At 36.7% G+C, this 22,371-nt stretch overlaps 1 protein-coding gene across 1 annotated transcript in view; it reads left to right on the top strand.

Moving 5' to 3' along the window:
* SCP2 (sterol carrier protein 2) overlaps window positions 1–22,371 on the top strand; it is a 154,989-nt gene that overhangs the window by 79,125 nt on the left and 53,493 nt on the right. The window contains exon 12 of the mRNA XM_061186583.1: window positions 21,519–21,672. Coding sequence (XP_061042566.1) covers window positions 21,519–21,672 — 154 coding nt within the window. The remainder of the gene's footprint in view (window positions 1–21,518; window positions 21,673–22,371) is intronic.

The raw sequence follows: 22,371 nt of genomic DNA, 5'->3' as shown, positions 1-22,371 counted from the left end.
GTCATTAAGGAATTGCAAATTAAAACAGCAATGAGATACTACTACATACCTATTCAAATCTGCAAAATCCAAAACAGCAACAACACCAAATGCTGGAAGATTCTTACAAAATGGAACATCCTCTTACCATAGGATCCAGCAGTTGTACTCCTTTGGCATTTACCCAAATGAGTTGAAAACTTATTTACACAAAAACCTACACGTGGATGTTTATAGCAGCTTTATTCATAATTGCCAAATCTCGGATGCAACCAAAATGTCCTTCGTTAGGTGAATGGATAAATAAACAGTGGTACATCCAGAAAATGGAATGTTATTCAGCCCTTCCCCAAAATTTAGTTATCAAGTGATGAAAAGGCATGGAGGAACCTTAAATGCATATTGCTAAGTGAAAAAGCCACTCTGGAAAGGTTACGTACTATATGATTCCAACTATATGATATCCTAGAAAAGGCAAAACTATGGAGACAGTAAAAAGATCAGCAGTTGGAGAAGGAAGGGTTGACTAGGTAGAGCACAAAGGATTTTTAGGGCAGTGAAACTGTTCTTTATGATGCTTTAATAGTGACTATGTGTCGTTTTACATTTGTCAGATGTATACAACACCAAGAGCAAACCTTAATGTAAACTATGGACTTTGGGTGATAATTATATGTCAGTGTAGGTTCTTCAGTTGTAACAAATGATCCGCTCTGGGGCAGGATGTTGATAGTGAGGGAAGCTATGCACGTAGTGGGGACAGGGAGAATATGGGAAATCTCTGTACTTTCTGCTAAATCTTGCTGTGAACCTCAAACTGCCCTAAAAAGGAAAGTGTAAAAAAAGTTAATCTCTGTTAACATACATTTATGTTAGACGATAGATAATGGAAGACAGGAAAACAAAAGCAATTTGGTTAATATATACAAATATATTTATGTCAAAGCAAGGAAGATAGTCCTGTTAAATTGTTAAAGTCCTTTTTCTGCTACTTGTCACTATTAATGTCCTTATTTCTGCAACTTGTAGGTGGTGATAGCTGGTATTTGTAATTTCCTTCTTTCACTACCCATTCTATACTGCTTTTGCCCTTAGTAAGTACCTCATTTGTAGTTTCTCATCTGGTGCAATAAACTAAACCTTCATTCCTGAATAGTCTGTGCTGTTAGCAGTCCTGCTTCTTTGGGTTATTGTAGTAAACTAACTTTTATTACAAGACATGAGAGTATTAAGAGGCACCCCATAGTACTTTTGGGTTCCAAGCTAATCCTTTTTGTCCTCATTATATAGTAGCAACCCAATATTCCCATGATAATCAAGTCAGTCACCCCAGTCAATAAATCCCCTTCTTTGCCTATTAGTTCGGTGTCATGAAGAACCCTAAGTGTCCAGGTGGCAGTCTCTGCTTCCAGTTCAGTGTAACCACTGTTTTGTCTAAGACTTCTAAACCAGCAGAGCCCAAAGTTTCAGGAATGGCAAATAAAATGTTGCTAGTGGATCATTCAGGATAGTAGTGAGAGGAACTGCTCCCTTTTCTATCCTTTGATCCTTTTTGCATCCTGGCTATGGAGAAACAGCGTCATTGATTCAGAGCATGTTCCACATTTTGGAGGATATTTCCCCAGCCCTGCAAAGTGTTGCTGGCACCATTATTGAGTCTTCAAAAGGCTTTTATATTATTCTATCAGACCAACTGCTTCAGGGTGATAGAATACATGGTAAGCCCAGTGCATGCTATAAGCAGGAGTCCATTCCTGCATTTCATTTATTTAGGCTGTTAAATGAGCTTCTTAATCAGAGAAATATGTGGAATACCATGTTGGCAAATCCACCCAGCACAAAGGTCAAGTATAAAACCCTAAGGAGTATAAAAATTAGAGGTGTCGGTGGAGAAGAGACGTTTAAGAATGTTGAGAAGAAATGGTCAGTTATCCAAGGGAGGAGAATGTTTCAGAAGTTAGAGGTCAGGCCAGAAAAGTTAGATGGATGAAGAGTGAAGAGTGTCCTTTGGATTTGGCTATTATCAAGTCATTGGCAACCTTGGAGCAATTTTAGTGAAATGTTTTGCACGGAAGCACATGGGAATTTGGAAAGAATTAGAAGTGAGAAAGTAGCAACAGCAGTGCAGATAAACTGTTAGGAGCAGTGGCTGTGACTGGAAAGGGATATGTAGAGGGTGTACCTCAATTGCAGGTATATGTTCTATATGAATGAAGTCATGGCTTTGATCTTAACCTCTTCACTCTTTTCGGCCTAGTCATTTTATCTGTAAAATAGGAATAAAATATAGTATCTACCTAGGGTTGTGCTGTGGATCAAATGAGTAAATATGTGAGTCCCCAAAACAGAGTAGAAAAACAATAATTGCTAGTATTCTCTTCCCACCATTCCTACAAAAGAAAGCCAAAATGGATCCAGTTAACTGTTGCTAGTAATAAAGCACTTGTTTGTATCTCAGTATGAAAAATAATTTATAACCATTTCAGGAAAAGAACATTGTTAATTTGTAAAGAAAATAATTTTCCTTCTAGTATGACAGCCTCAAGGCACCAATTTCACTCTGTAAATATTGTGCCCAATACTACACAGACATTATTTTAATACTATGCTCTGTCTTTGGTAAATAGACTAACCCTTTTCCTTTATCCCTCAAAAGAATGAGGTCATACTTCAGTGTTGATTTTGTTGCTAATGGTATGTGCAGAAGTCAGGGTGATAATAAATATTTCTGTGGTATGATCATTGAAGCCTTAAAGAGTTACAGTTTGCATTTGAGACAGTGATTAAATTCTCCTTTCAGACAGCTTCCTCACTCTCATATAGGAAACTTCTGTTTTCTTCAGGAGATGAATGTGACATTTCAGTTAGTTGTTGTTATTGACACATAACTTTTTTCTCCTCTGAAAGAACATGTTTTTATTATAATTCACGTGTTGGCCATTCCGAGGTATTTTTGTTCTGTCATCCACTAAAACACTCAGAAATAATGATTTGTTGTAACAATATGATTTTTCATATCCATATTCTTTCTCAAAATTGAGGTATAATTTTCATAAAATAAAATGCACAGTTCTAGCAAAAACACAGTTGTTTATAGCAGCATTATTCCTAGTAGCCAAAAGGTAGAAACAACTCAGATGTCTGTCATCCACTGATGAATGGATAAACAATATGTGGTATATTCATACAATGGTATATTCTTTGGCCATAAAAGAAATGAAGTAATGATACATGCTACAACATAGATGGACCTTGAAAACATTTTGCTAAGTGAAAGATGGCAGTCACAAAAGACCTCATATTACATGATTCATTTATATGAAATGTCCAAAATAGGCAAATCTGTAGAAACAGAAAGCAGATTAGTAGTGGCCTAGGATTGGGAGAGATAGCTAAAGAGTATGGAATTTCTTTTTGAGGTAATGAATATGTTCTGAAATTGATTGTGGTGATGGTTGCACATATCTCTGAATATACTAAAAACCATTGAATTATAATCTTTAAATGGATGATTGGTTTAGACAATTGTGTACATCCATGTAACTACCAGCCAAAACAAGACATTAGAACATTTCCATCACCCCAGAAAGTTCCATTGTATCTATTTCCAGTAAATCACCGACTTCCCTCAATCACCTCTCTCTAACTCTCCAACCCTGCCCCGCAACCAAGCTAAGACTTATTGACTTCTATCATGGTAGATTAGTTTTGCTGATCTTCGAACTTCATATAAATGGTACAGTATAGTGTGTATATTTACTCTTTTGTGTCTGGATTCTTTAACTCAGTAGTATGTAAGATTTATAAAAAATTTTCTTGTATCAGGAGTTCATTCTTTTTTATTGCTAAATAGTATTCTGTTGTTTAAATATATCAGTTTGTTTACCCATCCTTCTGTTGATGGGCATTTGGGTTCTTTTCTGTTTAGGGGTATTATGAATAAGGATGCTATAACTATTTTTGTACAAGACTATTTGTGGACATACCTTTTGTGTTTTTCTTGGGTTAGTAACTCAGAGTGAAGTTGCTGAGTCATAGGGCAGCATATGTTTAACTTTATAAGAAACTGCCAAATAGTGCTCCAAAGGGTTGTCATATGCTTTTTAATATTATAGCTGGATGACAAATTTTAACATTTTTTAAATTAGTTTTTAGTGGAGTGTAGTTGATTTACAGTGTTGTGTTAGTTTCTGCTGTACAGCAAAGTGAATCAGTTATACATATACATATATCCACTCTTTTTTAGATTCTTTTCCCACATAGGTCATCACAGAGTATTGAGTAGAGTTCCCTGTGCTGGACAAATTTTAACATCTAACAAGTATTTCTCTTTCTCCTTAGGTTTAGGTCTATTCCTCAGAGTCAACCCCTTTTAAAATTTCTTTTGTATTTTTCCAAAAATTGTTACACTTATACAAATACATATGTATATGTGTATTTATAGTCTTTCTGAATGTATGTTTGTATATGTGTATATTTATCACATTATAGACTGCTTTTTTACTTACATCTTAAAATTTTTTCTATATTATCACTTATAGCTAGTCTTTATTCTTTTTAATGCCTGCATAGTATTCTGATTATAAGAAATTTACCTAGTGATTCACATATGGGTAGACATATAGGTTATGTCAAGTTTGTTATTACAAACAATGTTGCACTAGCCATCCTGTGTCTTTGCATACTTTTTCAAGTATACCCATAGGATAAATTCCAAACAGTGGACTTGTCAAAGGATAGTACGTATTTTAAAATGGATGGATATTGCCCCATTTTCTTCAAAAAGATTATACCAACGCACATTCCCAACAACAGCATATGAGAGTGCTTTTTTTTCTACAACCTTGTCAACGTTGGATTTTTAAAAATCAAATGTAAACAATTTTGCCAATCTTGACAGGTCATCCAGTTCTTTCCCCTGGGCACTAAAAAGCTAACCTAAAACACCCAGGAAGGTAGAATTTGCCCAATTTTTAAATACTTCGAAGAGAGACTCGTACTTTCTGCAGTATTCTTTGAAAACTCTTTTCAGTATTTGAGTCTACACTGTTGGTAACATTTTCCTCTTATCAGTCTTTGAGGGATAGTGTTTAGTGGTGGTGTAGCATTTTGGGAGGAAAATTTATAAATCTTGATGACTTTATTGGTAGTCTGCATAAAATGAGGAATTACTGAAGAGTAAATGTTTACTTGCTACACACTGAGGATTTGGATATATTTCAAGTAAATCTGACACGTGGCCATTAGCTGTAGCCCAAGAAAGAATTCAGACTCCTGGAAAATATATCAGAATGACAGCTCAGAGTTGTTTAAATATTTTTGCCCTAGTTACTTGGATAACAAACTGCAATAGGATTCTAAGAAAATCAGAAAACAGTCAAGTAAGTGTTTCCAAAACATGTTAAGGTGGGGTGGGGAAGGTTTAAGGTTCTCTTCTACCAATGGTATTCTTTTAATTGTATGATATTGCTACTTTGGTGGGAACTCAGCATTGGAGAATTAGCTTTAAAATTAACTTTCCATGATACTGGTTTCTGATTTTAACTTGTTAAGGTCTGGGTTAAAAAAAGCTTCTAACTTCCATAATGGCACTTATAATAGAAAAAGAGGTTTATGCATTTGAATTGAATGGTCTTTTGTTCATTGTCAGTTTAAAAACATGAATTCCTTTTGGATTTTCCAATTAGAAAAATCACAATAAACCTTAGGGTTTTTTTTTTTTGGTTTACTTTGCAATTGTCATACGACAAAAAGCAAATTAGTGTCCAAATAATAGTATCATATTTTATTCCAGTTTTTAAAGTTCTTTCACATATATTGTTCAACACATTGAACGTTTGTTTAAAATGAATAAGTAAAATTTGACTTTAGCTCATTTTTAGCCATCTCTGATTTATGAAAATGCATATTAGTGTCTGGGATCTACTGAAAGGGCATGAAAGTGCTTTTGAGATAAAACTCCTGATAAGGGATTGTTGCTTTGAAGCTGAAAGTTGGTTATTTAGTTTGGCCTTTTATATCAATTCAGCCTAGCATTTAGTGCCTTTCCAACGAGGCTTCAACCTCGTTTTCTGTCCTGATCTTCCATTTTTCAGTCTGTGAAAGTTCAATAAATGCTTATTGTATGTCTACATTATCATTAGGTGCTGTAGGTAACTGGTATTCAAATATGGTGTCTACTGATGGACTGATTCAGAATCCCCTGTGGCTTTAAAAAATATGTATTCCTGCCCTACCATTAGAAATTCTGATTCCTAAGCCTGGTTGATCCTAACAGCTCATGTGTTTATAAAGTTCCCCCAAGAGCTTTTCATACACAACCAGGTTTGGGAACTAGGGCTAGGGTACACAAGGTAACCACTGCCCTAAGGAAGCATACAAGAGGCAGATAATGTAATACAAATGATTAGAATCCAAGGCAGAATATAGGTGCCTTAGGCAAAGCACAAACCAGAACTATGAAGAAAGGAAAAAGGGAAAGGAGAATGGGAGGGGTGATGATTTACTAAATACCCACCACATGTCAGATTCTTTGCTAGCATTTATATCTAGTTGGGTTTTGGGGGAGGAGATGTAGAAAGAGGAAGCATATTTAAACAGAACTGGACTGTTTGCTTTTTTCAGATGTGTTTAATTCCTTCTCACCTCTACAAACTCTGGCTTTGCTGTTTTCTCAATAATAGCAACAGCCAACACGTATACAGCGCTAATTTCTAGGCACTGTTCTAAGTATTCTTCATGTACAAATGCATTTAATTCTCACATCTATTTTTTTATATTTTATAAAAGAGGAACGTAGAGGCACAGAGTAACTTGCCCAAAGTCACCAAGGTAGAAAGTAGCAAAACTAGGATTCAAACCCAGGCAGCGTATTTTAGGGTCCAGGCTCTTAACCACTACACGCTACTTCAGTGCCCTTTTCCTCAGTGGAAATGCCCATTTTCAAGGTCGATCTCAAGTGTTATCTATCTTATGAAGCTTTTCCTGATTTCTTGATCCTTTCCATAGATTAATCTTTCCCTTTTCTGAACTCTTGCTATACTTTCTCAGTACTTCTCTTTTGACATATATGCGTGTAGTGCATATTATAATTATTTATGGCCTTTTAAAAAATCTCCTCTGTTTGACTAAGAGCCTGTGAGGGCAGGATCCGTATTTCATTTGTCTCTGTACCCTGAACAGTGCCCAATACAAGACGTTGCACATCTAAAGAGGGTTGAATAAATTATTTCTCCTTTAATATCTGAAGGGTGGTATGGGGCAGAGGGGATAAACTTGTTTAGTGTGAGAAGACTTAGGATCATTGGGAAGAATTCATGGGAAGGTAGATTTTGGGCTGTGGCAGGAAAGAAACTTTGTTAATTGTGGTAAAATACACATAGCATAAAATTTACCATCTTAACCATTTTAAGTGTACAGGTCAGTGGTATTAAGTACATCTACACTGTTGTGTCACTGTAACCACCATCCATCCATAGAACTCTTTTCAGGTTGCAAAACTGAAGCTCTGTATCCATTAAACAATAACTTCCCATTCTCTTCTCCCCTCACCCCTGCCAACCACCATCCTACCATCTGTCTACATGATTTTGACTACGCTAAGTACCTCACATAAGTAGAATCGTGCAATTTTTGTTCAGGAAAGAACTTTTTAACATGGCGTTTCAAAAATGGAATAGATTGCCTCCTGAGAGCATATATTGCCTGTCACAGAGGCTGTGCATGAGAAATACAAGTTAACAACTTGATGGGAATGTTGTAAGGGGAATTGCCCATCTGTTAGGGCCTTAGATTTGACATACTCTTAGATCCTTCCTAATTCTAAGGTGCTCTAATATCCCAAAGGGATGTAATTATGTCTCCTCCTGAATTCACATAGTTCTTAATATTTTTAGTGGTACATATATTATTTTATTGTGTGACTTTTTTTTTTTTTTACATGTTTCAGTACCTTTAAAGGTATTATAAACTTGGGTTTTAAGGAGTTGGGTGAAAATGAAATGAGAGTAAATGGAATTTTAGCCAGGGGACCTAGCATACTCAAACCATGGCCTGGCTCTTCTTGTACTCTATAAGGGGTCACCAAAAGAAGTACATTCTAGGATGATGACTGACAAAACCTAAATCCAATACTGACTCTAAAAAGTCAGTAAGTCAGTAAGGACTAAATAGCATTTTACCAAAGTATCTATTTCATCTCTCATCATATCCTAGAGGTCACCTGTCCTCATTCCCATTGCCCAGAATTTTGCACATTTATCACTGTGTTGTGAGGGGAGGTAAGTTTTATCATTAGACTCTAATGAACACTATTCAGTGCCAGGAGAAATGGAGCCTAAGAGAGAATGTTTACTTTTGATACCTGTTGCCAGGTAGAGATAGCTAGGAGCAGGCCCTGGCTTATATTGCTCCTGACAAGAAAAAGGAAGACAGAGAAGGAATATCGTGCCTATATATCCCATATTTTATTTTCTTATTTTAACAGCTCTTTTGAGGTAAAATCAACATATAATCAGCTGCACATATTTATTTATTATCTTTTTAATAGATCTTTATTGGAGTACAATTGCTTAACAATACTGTGTCAGTTTCTGCTGCACAAGAAAGTGAATCAACCATATGCATACACATGTCCCCATATCCCCTTCCTCTTGAACCTCCCTCCCATCCTCCCTGTCCCACCCCTCTAGGTCATCGCAAAGCACCGAGCCGATCTCCCTGTACTATGCTGCTGCTTCCCACCAGCTGTGTATTTTACGTTCGGTAGTGTATATATGTCAATGCTACTCTCACTTTGCCCCAGCTTCCCCCTCCCACCCCAAGTCCTCAAGTCCATTCACTATGTCTACCTCTTTATTCCTGCCCTGCAACTAGATTCATCAGTACCATTTTTTTTTTTTTAGATTCCATATATGTGCGTTAGCATTTGGTATTTGTTTATCTCTTTCTGACTTAACTTCACTCTGTATGACAGATTCTAGGTCCATCCACCTCACTGCAAATAACTCAATTTCGTTTCTTTTTATGGCTGAGTAATATTCCATTGTATAGATGTGCCACATCTTCTTTATCCATTCTTCTTTCGCTGGACATTTAGGTTGGTTCCATGTCCTGGGTATTGTAAATAGTGCTGCAGTGAACATTGTGGTACATGTCTCTTTTTGAATTGTGGTTTTCTCGGGGTATATGCCCAGTAGTGGGATTGCTGGGTCATATGGTAGTTCTATTTTTAGTTTTTTAAGGAACCTCCATACTGTGTTCCATAGTGGTTGTATCAATTTACATTCCCACCAACAGTGCAGGAGGGTTCCCTTTTCACCACACCCTTTCCAGCATTTATTATTTCTAGATTTTTTGATAATGGCCATTCTGACCGGCATGAGGTGATACCTCATTGTAGTTTTGATTTGAATTTCTCTAATAATTAGTGATGCTGAGTATCTCTTCATGTGCCTCTTGGACATCTGTATGTCTTCCTTGGTGAAATGTCTATTTAGGTCTTCTGCCCATTTTTTAACTGGATATTTGTTTTTTTTGATATTGAGCTGCATGAGCTGTTCATATATTTTGGAGATTAATCCTTTGTCAGTTGCTTCATTTGCAAATATTTTCTCCCATTCTGAGGGTTGTCTTTTTGTCTTGTTTATAGTTTCCTTTGCTGTGCAAAAGCTTTTAAGTTTAATTAAGTCCCATTTATTTATTTTTGTTTTTATTTCCTTTACTCTAGGAGGTGGGTCAAAAAAGATCTTGCTGTGGTTTATGTCAAAGAGTGTTTTTCCTATGTTTTCCTCTAAGAGTTTTATAGTGTCTGGTCTTACATTTAAGTCTTTAATCCATTTTGAGTTTATTTTTGTGTATGGTGTTAGGTAGTGTTCTAATTTCATTCTTTTACATGTAGCTGTCCAGTTTTCCCAGCACCACTTATTGAAGAGGCTGTCTTTTCTCTATTGTATGTACTTGCCTCCTTTGTTGTAAACTAGGTGCCCATATGTGCGTGGGTTTATCTCTGGGCATTCCATCCTGTACCATTGATCTATATTTCTGTTTTTGTGCTAGTACCATACTGTCTTGATTACTGTAGCTTTGTGGTATAGTTTGAAGTCGGGGAGCCTGATTGCTCCAACTCCGTTTTTCTTTCTCAAGATTGCTTTGGCTATTCGGGATCTTTTGTGTCTCCATATGAATTGTAAAATTTTTTTTCTAATTCTGTGAAGAATGCCATTGGTAGTTTGATAAGGATTGCATTGAATCTGTAGATTGCTTTGGGTAGTATAGTCATTTTCACAATATTCATTCTTCTAATCCAAGAACATGGTATATTTCTCCATCTGTTTATGTCATCTTTGATTTCTTTCATCAGTGTTTTATAGTTTTCTGAGTACAAGTCTTTCACCTCCTTAGGCAGGTTCATTCCTAGGTATTTTATTCCTTTTGCTGTAATGGTAAATGGGAGGGTTTCCTTAATTTCTCTTTCTGATTTTTTCATTGTTGGTGTATAGGAATGCGAGAGATTTCTGTGCATTAATTTTGTATCCTGCCACCTTACCAAATTCATTGATTAGTCCTAGTAGTTTTCTGGTGGCATCTTTAGGATTCTTTATGTATAGTATCATGTCATCAGCAAACAGTGACAGTTTTACTTCTTCTTTTCCAATTTGTATTCCTTTTATTTCTTGTTCTTCTCTGATTGCTGTGGCTAGGATTTCCAAAACTGTGTTGAGCAAGAGTGGCGAGAGTGGACATCCTTGTCTTATTCCTGATCTTAGTGGAAAAGATCTCAGTTTTTCACCATTGAGTATGATGCTTGCTGTGGGTTTGTCATATATGACCTTTATTATGTTGAGGTAGGTTCCCTCTATGCCCACTTTCTGGAGAGTTTTTATCATAAATGGGTGTTGAATTTTGTCAAAAGCTTTTTCTGCATCTATTTAGATGGTCATATGGTTTTTATTCCTTAATTTGTTAATGTGGTGTATCACATTGATTGATTTGCGTATGTTGAAGAATCCTTGCATGGGATAAATCCCACTTGATCATGATGTATGATCCTTTGGAATGCTGTTGGATTCTGTTTGCTAGTATTTTGTTGAGGATTTTTGCATCTATGTTCATCAGTGATATTGGCCTGTAGTTTTCTTTCTTTGTGACATCTTTGTCTGGTTTTGGTATCAGGGTGATGGTGGCTTCGTAGAACGAATTTGGGAGTGTTTCTCCCTCTGCAATTTTTTGGAAGAGTTTGAGAAGGATCGGTGTTAGCTCTTCTCTAATTGTTTGATAGAATTCGCCTGTGAAGCCATCTGGCCCTGGACTTTTGTTTGTTGGAAGATTTTTAATTACGGTTTCAATTTCATTACTTGTGATAGGTCTGTTTATATTTTCTAATTCTTCCTGGTTCAGTCTTGGAAAATTGTAGCTTTCCAAGAATTTGTCCATTTCTTCATGGTTGTCCATTTTATTGGCATATAGTTGTTTGTAGTAGTCTCTTATAAGCCCTTGTATTTCTGCGGTGTCAGTTGTGATTTCTCCTTCTTCATTTCTAATTTTATTGATTTGCGTCCTCTCCTTTTTTTTCTTGATGAGTCTGGCTAAGGTTTATCAATTTTGTTTATCTTCTCAAAGATAAACAAAAAAAGCACCAGCTTTTAGTTTTATTGATCTTTGCTAATGTTTTCTTCGTTTCTATTTCATTTATTTCTGCTCTGATCTTTATGATTTCTTTCCTTCTCCTGACTTTGGGTTTTCTTTGTTCTTCTTTCTCTAGTTGTTTTAAGTGTAGGGTTAGATTGTTTATTTGAGATTTTTCTTGTTTCCTGAGGTGAGATTGAATTGCTATAAACTTCCCTCTTAGAACTGCTTTTGCTGCGTCCCATACGTTTTGGGTCATTGTGTTTTTGTTGTCATTTGTTTCTATGTATTGTTTATTTCTTCTTTGATTTCTTCAGTGATCTCTTGGTTATTTAGTAGTGCACTGTTTAGCCACCATGTATTTGTGTTTTTTACAGTTTTTTTTCCTGTAATTGATTTCCAATTTCATAGTATTGTGGTCAGAAAAGATGCTTGATACAATTTCAGTTTTCTTAAATTTTCCCAGGATTGATTTGTGACCCAAGATGTGATTAATCTGGAGAATGTTCCATGTGCACTTTAGAAGAAAGTGTATTCTGCCACTTTTGGGTGGAATGTTCTATAAATATCAATTAAATCTGTCTGGTCTATCGTGTCATTTAAAGCTTGTGTTTCCTTATTTATTTTCTGTTTGGATGATCTGTCCATTGGTGCAAGTGGGGTGTTAAAGTCTCCTACTATGATTGTGTTACTGTCGATTTCCCCTTTTATGGCTGTTAGCATTTGCCTTATGTATTGAGGTGCTCCTATGTTGGGTGCATAAACATTTATAACTGTTATATCTTCTTCTTGGATTGATCCTTTGATCATTATGTGGTGTCCCTTCTTATCTCTTGTAACAGTCTTTATTTTAAAGTCTATTTCATCTGATAGGAGTATTGCTACTCCCGCTTTCTTTTGATTTCCATTTGCATAGAATATATTTTTCCATCCCTTCACTTTCAGTCTGTATGTGTCCCTAGGTCTGAAGTGGGTCTCTTGTAGACAGCATATATATGGGTCTTGTTTTTGTATGCATTCAGCCAGTCTGTGTCTTTTGGTTGGGGCATTTAATCCATTTACATTCAAGGTTATTATCTATATGTATGTTCCTATTACCATTTTCTTAATTGTTTTGGGTTTGTTTTTGTGGGTCTTTTTCTTCTCTTGTATTTCCCGCCTAGAGAAGTTCCTTTAGCATTTGTTGTAAAGCTGGTTTGGTGGTGCTGAATTCTCTTAGCGTTTGCTTGTCTGAAAAGCTTTTGACTTCTCCATCAAATCTGAATTGAGATCCTTGCTGGGTAGAGTAATCTTGGTTGTAGGTTTTTCTCTTTCATCACTTTAGGTATATCCTGCCACTCCCTTCTGGCCTGCAGAGTTTCCGCTGAAAAATCAGCTGATAACCTTATGGGGATTCCTTTGTATGTTATTTTTTTGTTTTTCCCTTGCTGCTTTTAATATTTTTTCTTTGAATTTAATTTTTGTTAGTTTGATTAATAGGTGTCTTGGTGTATTTTTCCTAGGGTTTATCCTGTATGGGACTCTCTGTGCTTCCTGGACTTGGGTGACTATTTCCTCTCCCATGTTAGGGAAGTTTTCGACTATAATCTCTTCAAATATTTTCTCAGACCCTTTCTTTTTCTCTTCTTCTTCTGGGACCCCTATAATTCGAATGTTGGTGCATTTAATGTTGTCCCAGAGGTCTCTGAGACTGTCCTCAGTTCTTTTCATTCTTTTTTCTTTATTCTGCTCCTCGGCAGTTACTGCCACCATTTTGTCTTCCAGCTCACTTACCCGTTCTTCTGCCTTAGTTATTCTGTTATTGATTCCTTCTAGTGTATTTTTCATTTCAGTTATTGTGTTGTTCATCTCTGTTTGTTTGTTCTTTAGTTCTTCTAGATCTTTGTTAAACATCTCTTGTATTTTCTCAGTCTGTGCCTCCATTCTGTTTCCGAGATTCTGGATCATCTTTACTATCATTACTCTGAGTTCTTTTTCAGGTAGGTTGCCTATTTCCTCTTCATTTATTTGGCCTTGTAGGTTTTTACCTTGCTCATTCATCTGTGACATATTTTTTTGCCATCTCATTTTTTTTTTTTTTTAAATGAGTGTGATTGTGTTCCTGTCTTAATGGTTGTTTTGCCTAAGGCGTCTAACACTGGAGTTTGTAGGCTGTTGGGTAGAGCTGGGTCTTGGTGCTGAGATGAGGAACTCCATGAGACGTCACTCTGATGAATATTTCCTGGGGTCTGAGGTTCTCTGTTAGTCCAGTGGTTCGGACTCAGAGCTGCTCTACCGGAGGAGCTTCGGCCGGACCCCTGGCTCGTGAACCAAGATCCCGCAAGCCACGTGGGGTGGCAAAAAAAAAAGAACAATAACAAAGTAAAAAATAAAATTAGATTAGGAAACTAACAGGTATGTTAGAAAGAATATAAAAATAAAAAATATAGATGAATCAACAACCGGAAGGTATATCAGTAGCCAATAGTAAAAAAGAGGAGGAGGGAAAAGAAAAGAATAAAAAGGAGGGAAAGGCATTGGCTGTGGAGGGCGGGGCCTAAGCAAGGGTGAGGTTTGGGCAGTGGGCAGGGCCTATGCCTAGGACCCACAGGGCTGGAAAGGCCCTGGGGAATGTGGGGGGTGGGGCTTAGGCTCAAGGAACAGAAGGGGTCCAGGCGTGTCCCCCACCCCTGGTCTCAGAGGGCAGGGGACCTCAGCTGGGAGCCCAACAGGCTTCCTGGGTTCGAGTGGGCGGGGCAAACGCCCTCCTCTCCTCTCCTGCTCCTTGGGTCTGGGAAGGCCCCTCCCGCCTGCCTCTCCTGATCTCCCTGGCCTCCTTCCTATGCTCCCAAGGACCCACACGACCTGGAGGGGGCTTTGGAGGGCAGGGGACCAGCCTGGGAGCTCAGCAGGCTCCCCGGGCCCCAGTGGGTGGGGCAATCACCCTCTGCCTCTCCCCATTCTCCCGGATGGCTCCTCCCACCTGCCTCTCCTGATCTTCCCAGCCTCAGGGGCACTGATCCTGTCTGGCCTCCAGTTTTCCTCCCCACTGAGTCCCCCTACATCCTCCCAGTTCACTTTGGGGTTCCACCCGTCTCCTTGGGCATCAGAGTCCCCCACCAGCAGCCGGCAGGTGCCCTAGTTGTGGGGAGACACTAACTCCGCGTCTTCCCACACTGCCATCTTCAACTGCACATATTTAAAATGTACAATAAGTTTGACATATATATCCACCTGTTAAACCATCACCATAGTCAAGATAGTGAACATGTCCATCAACCCCAAAAGTTTTGTCATATATACATCTTTGTAATCCCTCCCTCCAACTATTTCCCACCCCGCATCCCAAAGCAGTGTTTTCTGTCACTGTAGATTAATTTGCATTTTCTAGAGTTTTGTATAAATGGAATTCTACAGTATGTTATCTTTCTTTTTGTCTGCCTGAGATTTGTCCATATTTTTGCATGTATCGATAGTTCATTCCTTTTTATTGCTGAGTAGTATTCCACTGTATGGATATATCATGTTTATTGTTGATGGACATTTGGGTTGTTTCTAGTTTCTGGCTGTTACAAATAAAGCTACTGTGAACATTCATGTGTAAATCTTTGTATAAACACAGATTATATTTTCTCTTGTGTAAATACTTAGGAGTGGAATGACTGGATCATATGCCAGGTGTAGGTTTAACTTTTAAGAAACTGTCAAACTGGGGACTTCCCTGGTGGTCCAGTGGGTAAGACTCCACGCTACCAATGCAGGGGGCCCGGGTTCGATCCCTGGTCAGAGAACTAGATCCTGCATGCATGCCCCAACTAAGAAGTCCACATGCTGCAACTAAAGGATCCCGCATGCTGCAACTAAGACCCGGCGCAGCCAAAAGAAATAAATTAATTTAAAAAGACAACAAAAAAAAAACTGTCAAACTGATTTCCAAAGTGGTCATACTGTTTCACCTTCCCACCAGCAGTCTATGAGAGTTCTAGTTCTTCCACATCCTCGTCAGCACTTGGTATGGTCAGCTTTTTAAATTTTAGCCATTCTAATCAGTATGTAGTGGCATCTTTTTGTGGTTTTAATTTGCATTTTCCTACTGGCTAATGATGTTAAACAGTTTTTTATGTGCTTATTTGTCATCTGTATATCTTCTTCGATGAGTTTTGAGAATTCTTTATATATCCTGTATACAAGTTCTTTACCAAATATATGCTTTGCAAAGATTTTCTCCCAGTCTGTGACTTTCCTTTTCATTCACTTACTAGTGCTTTTAAAGAGCAGAAGTTTTAAATTATGGTTAAGTCCTATCTAAGACATCTTTGTCTAACCCTGGGTCACAAAGATCTTTTCCTATGTTTTCTCCTAGATGTTTTATACTTTAAGCCTTACATTTAGATCTGTGACCCATTTTGAATTAATTTTTATGTATGGCACAAAATATGGATCCGAGTCCATTTTTTACATATGGATTTCCTGTTGTTGGAGTGCCATTTATTTATCTGTACTTTGTCCACTGCATTGCCTTTGTCAAAAATCAGTTGTTCATAAATATGTGGGCATTATTTGTGGTCTGTCTTTTCTGTCCAGTTAATCTATGTGTCTGTCTTTACATGAGTACCATACTGTTTTGATTACTTTACCTTTATAATTGTTCTTGATATTAGGTAGCCTTAGCCCTCCAACTTAATTCTTCTTTTTTAGAGTTGTTTGGCTATTCTAGCTCCTTTGTATTTTTATAGAAATTTTAGAATCAGCTTGTTGATTTCTACAAAAAATTCTCCTGGGATTTTTATTAGGATTATGTTGAATGTATAGATTTATCGGGGGAGAATTGAGATTCAAACAATAGTGAATCTTCTGACTCATAAACAAAATATATGTCTCCATTTATTTATTTAAAAAAGTCTTTAACTTTTTTCAGAAATATATTATAGTTTTCACTGTACAGGTCTTGCACATATTTGTCAGATTATGGGGTAAATACTTAGGGGTAAATATTTGTCAGATTTACCCCTAAGTATTTCATATTTTTGATGCTATTGTGAATGGTATTTTTTCAGTTTCAAGTTTTCATTGCTAGTATGTAGAAATACAATCAATTTTTGTTTATTCATCTTATAGCCTTGCTAAAACTCACTTATTAATCCTAGTAGTTGTTTAAAAACTGCATCAGGTTTTCTATATAGACAATCATATTGTCTGTGAATAAAGACAGTTTTATGTTTTCCCCTTTATCTTCATGAAATGGCCTTCTTTGCTCTGGCAAGTCTTTGCTCTGAAATCTACTTTGGCTGATTTAATATGGCCACTCCAGCTTTCAAATTTTAACTAGTGCTAACATGGCATATCTTTTTCTATCTTTTTAGTTTTAACCTATTTGTGATTTTATATTTAAAGTGCATTGGCAGCATTTAGGTTGGGTCTTGTTTTTTTTCTCCACACTGACAATCTCTGTCTTTGATTGGAGTGTTTAGACTATTTATATTTGATGTGATTATTAGTATGGCTATTTGTGTTCTCTTTGTCCCAGCTGTTCTTTATTCCCATTTCTCTCTTTTTATCATCCTACTTTTGGATTATTTTTTATTTCTCCATTTTACCTTTATTATCATAACCTATCTTCAAGTGTTATTATACGAGTTCACTAATAGTAGAAGAACCTTACAACAGTATACTTCCATTTCTCATGTCCAGGCCTTATAATACTGTAGTTGTAAATTTTTCTTTTACATATGTTTTAAACCCCACAAGAAATTATTTTTGTTTAAATAATCAGTTATCTCCTAAAGAGATTAAATAATAAGAAAACCTTATCTATTTAAGGTTAATGTAGTTACCACTTCATTCCTTTGTGTAAATTCATATTTCCATCTGCTATCATTTTCTTACTGCCTAAAGGATTTCCTTTAACATTTATAGTGTGGGTGTTACAGTATGGTGATGAATTCTTTCAGCTTATTTTGTCTGAAAATATCCTTGTTACTTTTGTTCTTGAAATATATTGTACATTTGATAGCATTCTAGGTTGATAATTTTATAACTTTTGGAGGGAAAAACTGATCTTAATAAATGTGCATTTTTCAGTGTATGCTGAGTCCATTAACGCTTTTTGCCCTTTAAAGGTCAACAAATCTTTGCTTTCTCAAAAAGCCAGGCTCCAACAGTAGAAAAACATGCTTTTTTATGCTGTTTATGCTAAGGTCTTTAGATGTCTAATTTGAAACTAAAGCTAAATTATGACTTTTTTGTACTTGACTGTCTTAATGGTATAGGGAGAGTTATGGGTTCAAGGAAGCAGGAGGAAGAAAAGACCTTGGGTAATATCTCAAGATATTATTCCCTGTAGTTTTTCCATTCTGTGGATTTCCATAGCACTTAGTACTTATCTTTATTAGCACTTCATATTACACTGTGAATTCTTTGTATCTTCAATACTTAGTGGAGTGCTTGATACATGTTTGAATAGTTTATTTTCAATAGCAACCAGACTATATAACTATGTAGCTGAGTCCTAGGCTAATTATTTTTATATAAAAAGATTGACCAACATCTTGTTAGGAAATTTTTGCAGCAAGATGGTAGTAAAATGAAGTAACAAGGTTAAACATTTTTTTTTCCCTTCATAAGAGACTTTAAGAAGGACATTACTGTTTGAATATACTACTTTGACAGGATGCCCATTCCTATGTCCCTCCACAATTTATAAGTATATCATGTTCATGTTTGATAGTTTGTTTTTTTCCCAAGGAGAGGAAAAATATGGTCTTTAATTCAGTGCCAGAAGTTATCCAAGGAAGGAAAACTTTTAAAAAGTGTTGCTCATATAGTTTATGCTTTCATAACTATCTTCTGCATCTTCTTGGCAAGTAGATTTCTGAGGCCAACTTTTGACTTCCACCCTTCACAAATCTAGATTCTAGAAATGCAAGAAATGCCAGGTTATTCTGAAAGCAGATAACCAGAAAGCTCGTATAATCAGTATGTTTTCTCACTGTCGTCTTTTGTTAAAAGTGAATAAATAAGTTAACATGGATCTTTATTCCCTCCCTCCCTTCTTCCTTTTTTTGCCACATGTGAGTTAAGCAAATCATGAGTAGAGATTTAACACAGTGTACCACATCTTCTACAGTATCAGTGGTATGGTGTGACTGAGATTATTGCAAAATCTGGTGCTTCCAGTACATTCATGTTCTCTCTCTCTCCCTCCTTCTCTCCCCCTCACTCTCTCCCTTTCTGCCTGCCTCCCTCCCCCAACTCCCTCTCTCCCTCTTCACCCCCTTCTCTCTCACTCTCACTGGCTGTCTTGAGCACTCTCTAGCCTCATTCACTTAACTTTCTATTCCTTAAGCAGGCTGTGTACCTTTATATGCCTATCTTATTTATTAGATCGTCTGAGCCTTGAGCAGTGTCAGCACATATTAGGCATTCAGTAAATATTTGTTGGATGGATGGGTAGATGAATATCTAAAGGGTTCCTTGCATTTTTACTAAGATTATATCATAAACATTTTCCTAAATTATTAAAAATTTTGTATATATCATTTTAAATAGGAACATAGTACTTTGTCATATGGATAGATCATAATTTATATAACCATTCCCCAGTTATTTCACTTGTAGATTATCTAGTTTTTCACTGTTCTAAGAATGTGATAAACAGATAGCTTTGTGTGTAAGACTTTTCCTATGCTTGATTATTTCCCTAGAATGGTTTTCAAGGCATTTTAAATGCTCTTAATAATTTTGTACATTGCTTTCCAAAAAGGTTGTACCAGTTTGAACTTTTACCCTTACTGTATGAAGGTGGCTGTCATGCCATAGTCTCCCCAGCATTGATTAGTTCCATGTTTAAACATCCTGACCAATGTGATTGGTTAAAACAGTATCTTTCTATTTGATCAAGGTAAAGTTGAGTATTTTTCTCAAATATTTGTAAACTATGTATATTTACTCTTTGGGGAAGAGAACTAGCCCTATTTCCCCACCCACGTATACATAAGACCAGTCTGAATACTTTCTTTGGTCTTATGTATTCATAAATGTTTAAGCTTTTTGTATGGCAGATTTCAAGTAAAACGGATTGCCCCAAAGTTTGGATATATTAGTAGAATTATTTACTTTGACCTTAATATTCAAAATGTTCACAATTCAAAAAATCATTACAAGATGTAGAATTACCTATTTTAAAACAGTGTTTAAAATATATATTCTGTAAAAATATGTAGACATTGCTTAGAAAGGAGAAATGGCAGTTAAATTTCTTGAGAAGGTTGGGGTTATACAGAAAACTGTCATAGGTATTTGGGAATCAGACGTTGTGATTGGGGGTGTGGGTGGAAGAACAGACATGATAGGTAGACCGGTTTGCTCTGCCTCCAGGACAATGAAACCAGTCTATCCAACATTCTTAACTAAGCTATCCTTGAATAGCTGGTGTGGGAGAAAAACAAATGTAAATCAGGAGACTTGGCTTCTAATCTCAACTCTGGAATTAGCCTGCTTTGTGACCATTCACAAATTACTTAATCTTACAGTTTCTCATTGCTACCTTTGTAACTAAGCAAGGGCTCCTGTGCCCATGGCTTGGTGCAGAAAGCAAACTCTGATAGTGGGTGTTTGCAGCAAAGTAAGGGTTTATTTGTAGGGCGAGAAAGGGAGTGGGAGACAAGTCTCAGATGCATTCCATCTTGGTCTTTGAGTTAGGGATGTTTTAAAGGGGAAGAACAAGGAAACTGGAATTAATCATCGTCTCAAGACATTTCTGTGACATTTCTTTTTTTTTTTCCATTATTGAACACGTGTATTTTTTTATTAATTAATTTTTATTGGAGTATAGTTGATTTACAATGTTGTATTAGTTTCTGCTGTACAGCAAAGTGAATCAGTTATACATATACATATATCCACTCTTTTTTAGATTCTTTTCCCATATAGGTCATAACAGAGTATTGAGTAGAGTAGAGTGCTATACAGTAGGTTCTTATTAGTTATCTATTTTATATATAGTAGTGTATATATGTGTGACATTTCTTAATCATGGTTTTGGGAGTCAGAATGTGTCTGGTTTATGATTCTCTGGCCAGGTGGTCCATGGCTCTGGGGGTTGTGAGCTCATCTTGCCTGGAAAAACAACTTGAGTTTGTATGATGGTATCTACAACAGCAATTTTAATACAGTGATGATGTTATTAACAGCAGCAATCTTAGTCAACTGACTCTGATTAATTAGTGTTCAGTTAGCACAGGATTGAGGGGACAAGAAAGGGATTGAGGTCAGAGGAGACATGTAAGGGAATAAAGTTTTGGATAGAGAGATTAATCATAAACTCGGTAAGGGAACTCAGTTTTAGGGGGGCTTGGTTTCAACATTATTTAGTTCTCTCCAGCTCTAAAAATCTCTGATTTTATTATCCAGAGGACAAAATGCTATTTTTGTGAATCCAGTGCTATTTTTGTAATAGCTGTGAATAGGTCTGGAAAACCTTCTTTCTAGGAACTTTTTGAGGAGAATAATAGGAAAATTTGCCATACCAGCTAAATATTTTAGGGAAAGTCAACTCCCAAGTCCTAGATTATATTCTTTTGATACATTAAAAATGGTAAAATTAAATTATTTTTATGCTGTTTTGCCTCAGCCAGAGAACGGTATATTCAATGTTTTCTCTTTCAACATTGCCAAAAAATGGCAGGTTGGATAAATTTAAAGAGCACAAGGAATTTCTGAAGCCTGAATATTGACTAAATACAGAGATTACTTAGGGAGAAAAAATAGCTAGCTGCAAAAACCCTCCAGGCTTTTAAGAGAAGTTCTTACTCAGGCAAACGTCGTCTTGGCTGAATAAAATGGTTTAGTTAAAAGTCACAATTAAACGTTAGCCCTTGTCTGCCTTTAGCTTTCTAAACCAACGGAATCTGACTGTTCTGCGTTCGATTTGTTAGGTCTGGCTCAGTGCGCTGAACTCTGCTGGCAGCTGAGAGGGGAAGCCGGGAAAAGGCAAGTTCCTTGTGCAAAGGTTGCTCTGCAGCATAATTTAGGCCTCGGAGGAGCAGTAGTTGTCACGCTGTACAAGATGGGTTTTCCTGAAGCTGCCAGGTAAGTGACATTATGGGTTTTGTCTGGCAATGAACCCTTCTGACTTTTCACAACTGATGACGTTGTACAAGTAAAAAAAAAAAGTCCTAATTTTATTGTCTTAGTACTCAAAGAACAAATATTTTATTACCTTGCTTTAATAGCATGGTTTTAAAACTTTAAAACTGGCAGTTAACTTTTAAACTTAACTAGCCTTAGGAAAGTTTTGTTTAAAAAGAAGGCAGCATAGTCAAAAGAGAGTGCTGAACTAGAAGCCAGAGCTGGCTGGGCACTTGTCTCAGCCCTGCCAACCTGAGTAATTTTAATTCAGGCGAGTCATTTTTGGTTTCCTTTCCCACAATTTGCTTTCTCCCCCTAGCGTCCCGGGCTTCTGAGGTTATTGGGAGAAAGTCATCAAATATGCTGATTGTATCTCTGCAGATTTCTGTTTCTGAATCCAGCTAAGCCCTCACTGCTGCTAGAATCCTGTTTGTGTCCTGCTGATTTTCTTCCTGCCCTTGTCAAATGCCTGTGCTCCTCCGATCTCCAAGCACTTTCTTTTCCAAACCTTTTCAGGATCCCTCAACTTCCTTGCTCTTCTCTCAGAGAAGTGCTCATCCTTTTCTCCCCCAAGGAAAAAAGTCCCTTTTCCTTTCCAAGGCCCATCTTTCCTCTTTGCATGCTTTTGTTTCCAACCACTTCTGTAACTTTGTTCCAGAT

Source organism: Eubalaena glacialis, chromosome 3 (genome assembly GCF_028564815.1).
Source record: "Eubalaena glacialis isolate mEubGla1 chromosome 3, mEubGla1.1.hap2.+ XY, whole genome shotgun sequence".
Classification (NCBI taxonomy): domain Eukaryota; kingdom Metazoa; phylum Chordata; class Mammalia; order Artiodactyla; family Balaenidae; genus Eubalaena; species Eubalaena glacialis.
The sequence above is the reverse complement of the archived record's forward strand: the minus strand, read 5'-3'. Positions and strand labels throughout refer to the sequence as shown.